Source organism: Salvia splendens, chromosome 14 (genome assembly GCF_004379255.2).
Source record: "Salvia splendens isolate huo1 chromosome 14, SspV2, whole genome shotgun sequence".
Classification (NCBI taxonomy): domain Eukaryota; kingdom Viridiplantae; phylum Streptophyta; class Magnoliopsida; order Lamiales; family Lamiaceae; genus Salvia; species Salvia splendens.
This window is the reverse complement of record NC_056045.1, coordinates 29,534,902-29,540,176: the sequence shown is the minus strand read 5'-3', so window position 1 is coordinate 29,540,176 and position 5,275 is coordinate 29,534,902. Positions and strand designations below refer to the sequence as shown.

The 5,275-nt window shown below is 44.4% G+C and overlaps 1 protein-coding gene across 1 annotated transcript; it reads right to left on the bottom strand.

Moving 5' to 3' along the window:
- Positions 1 to 410: 410 nt before the first annotated feature.
- LOC121764498 (putative UPF0496 protein 5) lies at positions 411 to 1,160 on the bottom strand. The gene has a single exon (XM_042160510.1). The coding sequence runs from the start codon at positions 1,158 to 1,160 to the stop codon at positions 411 to 413; it is 750 nt and encodes a 249-aa protein (XP_042016444.1).
- Positions 1,161 to 5,275: the final 4,115 nt, after the last annotated feature.

Sequence of the window (5,275 nt, the reverse complement as noted above, 5' to 3'; positions counted from 1 at the left end):
TGAAAACACGTTTCCTACAAAAATATTGTAGTACCAGGGAAAGGTATAAAATCACAGGCAGGCAGTTATATTGACACCAGTGCATTGTAAATCTTGAAGATGTTGAATTGTAAAAATCAAGACCAGATTGTAAATTCAAGAATGTGTGTACAAGGAAATTGGGTTGTTTTAGCACATTCCGCGCATCCAATCCCTTTGTGCTGTAAATTCAATAATGTGTATATAGTCAGCCACCCAATATCCGACTTAAAGAAGAAAGGTACATCAGTCCGACATCCATTGTCCTGACTTCAGAAAAAGGAATAATTCAAGGTACATTTCAAACACAGATTACAAATTCAAATCTAAGGTACTTGTACTTTTTATCACTTTAATTTGGGATGGAGGGAGTACTATCAAATGAATTAGTGTTAGGGCTTGATAATAATATCAAGCACTTTTTGTTTAACCCACTTGATCTCATCATTGTAGTTTTTAACTTTTTGTAGTAATTCTTCAGATCTCCTTTTGCTGTAAGAGGACTCCAGCTTTTTCGCTACCATTTCGATGGATTTCAGATCTTTTATGCCGTAATCGGCGGCCTTAATCATACGTGTGGTGATCTCCCTTTGTTTCTTTACTGCAGTCTCACTCTTGTTGAGTACTGAATGGCGCCATTTTCCGAGCGCTCCAAACACGATGGAGGCCGTGGGGGCAGCCGTCGCGACCCCAGCCACTGCCGCCCATGCCCACTTGGGATTGGCGTTCGCAGTAGCAATCGCACTCGCGGCCGTGAAGATTATGACCGCTGCGACGAAGAAAACAGCAGACACCTTCTGGGAGAAATCGATGCTATCGAGGTCCTTGACGAAGCCATCGTGCATCGGTTTAAGCGTAGTCTCTATCGTGGAGTGGTCTGCAACGATACGGGATATATTATCAAGGAAGGATTTGTGGAAGAGGGAAGGAGGATCAGTGTTGAGACGGCGTTGGAGAGTTGAGCAGAACGCGAGGGAGATGAGGCTGTTCTCATAGTGGCTGCGGACAATATCCACCAATTTCTCATTATTCGAATCGTCCTTCTGCACATCGGCAAATGCAGAAACAAATTCTTCAGCCATGACGGGAATTGGCTGGTGAGGTGTGATGATCGGCGGCGGAGGAGGAATTGACGGCTTCATGAGGCGACTGCTTGCTTTGGGCTGCTGTGATGATCGCGGCGGAGGAGGAATTGGTGACGGCGTGCGGCGGTAGGCTGCGTGGGAGAGCTGTGATGATCGGCGTCAAAGGAGGACTTTGCGGTGATTTCTTGGGAGGAGAGGTGAGATGATCGGAGGAGGAGGAGGAGGAGTTGACTGTGAGAACTGGGGAAATGTGCTCGAGATGAGAAACAAAAGGAGAGTAGTAGTTTATGATGTACTAAAACTAAAACGATGTGGATTTCTAGAGGCGGGGAAGGATATATATGGCAACCGAACTTGAATCCAAATTTCCAATTCAACATGCGAAGAAAATGTCCATCTAGATCCTTTGTTAATTTTGTTGTCCGTCATGGTTCTCTCGATCCATTCACATTGGCCACCACACCATATGTCTCCATCCATCAAAACTATTGAGATATGTCTCCATCCATCAAAACTATTGAGATTTTTCTCTTGGTTGGAAAGTTGATTAACTGTCATACACGGATACACTAACCGGGCAATACAACCCAATGAAGAATGGAGAAATTAAACTGAAATAAACTAAATTGAAATACAAAGAAGAATTCGGAACAATAAACCGAAAATAAGTTGTAAGCCGAGTCGAGGAGTCCTCTTTCCGCAAGACGAGATACGCCCCGGTAGTGCTCTCAGTTTGGCGTGTCGTCCCCAAAGATAAAACGGCTTCGTCTTGTTCGTTGCAGCACCGCAGACGGAACAAGCACCGACGAACTAGATGATGGCGAGGGCAGAGCTTCGACGGGAAGACAATGCAGAGAGAGGGAGAGAGCTATGCAAATGTGTTGTGTGTCTAATGGTCTCTACAATGCATGGAGTGACTGCCTATTTATAGGCCAAGTCCACCTGCAGGATATTGATGGAGTCAACAGCCACTATGTGTGCCATGATGGCTTGACTGTAACCACCGGGGGTTACTAACTGGTGCACTAGCCAGTGGGAGCTGAAGAGACACGACACACCTGGACATGCTACACGACGGGATACACCATGGACCGTCGGGGACCTTTTGTCTCCCATTATGAGTCGGGGTCCAGCGGGGACCTTTGGACTCCCGTTGTGCGTCGGGGTCCAGCGGGGACCTTATGTCTCCCATTATGCGTCGGGGTCCAACGGGGACCTTTTGACTCCCGTTGTGAGTCGGGGTCCAGCGGGACCATGACGGGGACCAGGACCCGTCGGGATAGCGTGGAGTTTGGGGTGGTCTAAAAAGAACAAGCGGGGCACGAACCACGCTCCAACGACCAGCTCCAAGAACAGCCCAAAGACCAATTGCCAAGGCACAAGGCACATGGCACCCGACGCCAGGTGCACGCGTGTGAGCTCTTTCACCCGTCTTATTCCATGATATTTATTACACATGATAATTCATCTGATTAAATACTTCATCAGAGAAGTTAATCATCCCGATGTGAGATAATTAACACTTAGTTAATTAATCCCTTAGTCTCTTCACATAGCTCATTTCTTAGCTTTATTGTGACCAAATTTAATATATTATTTCTCACTCACCGGGAATCGGATTTGAGAAAATGAATATACTACGGTCATCTACTCGGAACGTAGATCGACGCTATTGCATTTAATTTCATAAAATTAAATGTCTTGTAACATTTATTATTAGTCAAAAACCATTTGACCAAGTACAATTCCAACATTTTCATAGTATACTTTCGCGCAGAATGAAATATAGAACGTGCATTTGTCAAAAGAAAATGGCAAGGATTTTTCAAATATAATATTTTTGTGCATACGCATGTGGTGATAGTCAAGCCGTATTACCGTAAGATCCTAAAATCACTGTCTTCATTTAGTCCGTCTCATTAACATTTTATTTGAAACCTGGTGTTCAAATGACTACGTGGCTCGATATAGAATTGTTATTGAACTACAATTTTTTTATAATAATAAAAACTTAAGTGTTTTATAATTTGAATAATAATTCTCGTTACACGTAGTCATTTTACAATTTTAATTAAATAGTACTCCCTCCGTCCCGTGTTACTTGCACTTATTTCCTTTCTGAGCGTCCCAAGTTATTTGCACTATTTCCATTTTGAGTAAAAATTATCACCTACAGCCGAAATTGTTGACTTTGCTATACACTCATTCCTTAATCTCCGTGCCGAAAAGTAAACGTGCGAGTAACACGGGACGGAGGGAGTAATACTTGAGTGTTTGGCTTGTGGGTCCCATAGCATTTATTCTTTACTCTGTTCTATTGACGAAGTGTTCTATTGACGAAGTATATAATTAGACAGTTGAATGATGGAGACAATACATATATCGTGCGGCGAAGGTGGACACGTGGAGTGGATGGAGACGTCGACGGCCATCGAGAGAACCATGGAGGAGTAACAAACTTTAGAAAATAGGGATGGAAAGTATGAAAACACATTAAATTGAACTTCACGGTGGAAAAATGTAAACCTTGCTTCCTTAAGAGCATCTCCAATGGTCGGCGTCACCACCGGAGCGCCGATTTTTCGCCCACGCCGGTTTGACGCCGAACCATTGGAACCGGCGTGGGCGAAATCGGCGTCAAAATCGGCGTCGCCATGCCGATTCCCGCGCTGACGCCGGTTCCCACGCCGATCCTCACGGGCGCCATTGTGGCTCCCGGATCGGCGCCAAACCGGCGTCGGATTTAAATATTTTTTTTTTTTTTTCGCAAAACACAATATATACGCGCGTTGAACCTCATTTTCATTCGCACCACTTGTTTTAACGAGTACTCTCTCTCTACCTTACTTTCTGTACAAGATCAATAACGAGCAATGGAGAACAACTACGAAGGTACTCCAGTTAATCCCGGGGGATGGTCTCAGACTCCCCCGGCTCCCGGTGTAGGGTCTCAGACGCCCCCGACTCCCGGGGCAGGGTCCCATACTTCCCCGGCTCCTGGGGGAGGTGGTTGGCCTCCAATGAGCGGGTACTACAACGTGTACCCGTGGCAGCAGATGATTCCGGGGTGGGCACCCGGCATGCAGCCCCCTATGCAGATGATGCCGGGGTGGGCACCCGGCATGCAGCCACCGGCGCAGCAGATGATGCCACCGGCGCAACATATGATTCCACAGTCGCAGGCGACGCACGGGGGGGACAACGCCTATCGGCCGACTTTTGATTTTTCCACCGGTTCTTCGCACACATCGACCCCAACGGATGCACAGTATTCGGAGACCTTCTCCTTAGCGGACTTGGGTTTTGATATTAACGACGTTTCTGAAACTCTCATTCAAAGCCAGGGAGTAGGGCGGGGTAAGAAGAAGGGCAAGGCGAAGAAGGTCGGCGAGTCGTCGCAGCCCCGCGCCGAAATCCGGGGCCGGAGGCGACGGCGACGGCAGTGAAGAAGCGTTGGGCGACGACGGAGACGAGGACGGCGGCGATGAGTGATTTTGTTTTACTTTTTTAAATTAATGTACTTTTTACTTTTTGTAATTTTTTTAAATTGTTGTACTTTTTTTTAAAAGTAATGTACTTTTTAAATTTTAATATTATTATTCGAATTTTCCGTATTTGTCTCGTAAATTAAATTATGTATGTTGATACAATTGTAAATTAAATTATATAATTGTTATTAGTGATGTGGATAGGTAGTGTGAAGGCTATTTGATGGCTATTTGATGTCCAGTTGATGTGGCAAGCTGATGTGGCAGGAGAATTGTAGTGCTGATGATGTGGCAGTGTGAAGGCTATTTGACGGCTATTTGACGTCCGCCAGCATTGGAGATGCTCTAAACACCATCTAATCTAATATTACTAGTATTTTACTAATTTTCAAACATACTACTTACTCGTCGCTATCCACCAATTAATATTTAAATTTTTAACACAACATATAAAAACCACCATCCAAGTAATTCGCCGCTGGGAAAACTGCAAATGTTTAAAAAATGGGACTAGCAGGTGGATTAAACTTTTAATTCAACTGTAACTTAGTATATAAAATTAGTAACATAATGTTAGTTAAAACGTAAAATAGTGTATCAAACAATAACTATGAAGTGCAGTTTTACCGATAAGCAAATTTCCTTTTGTTTGATACACTATTTTAGGTAACATTATGTTACTAA

What these genes read in the sequence shown, in the direction of transcription:
- LOC121764498 (XM_042160510.1), bottom strand. Translation starts at nt 1,160, where the DNA reads ATGAAGCCGTCAATTCCTCCTCCGCCGCCGATCATCACACCTCACCAG.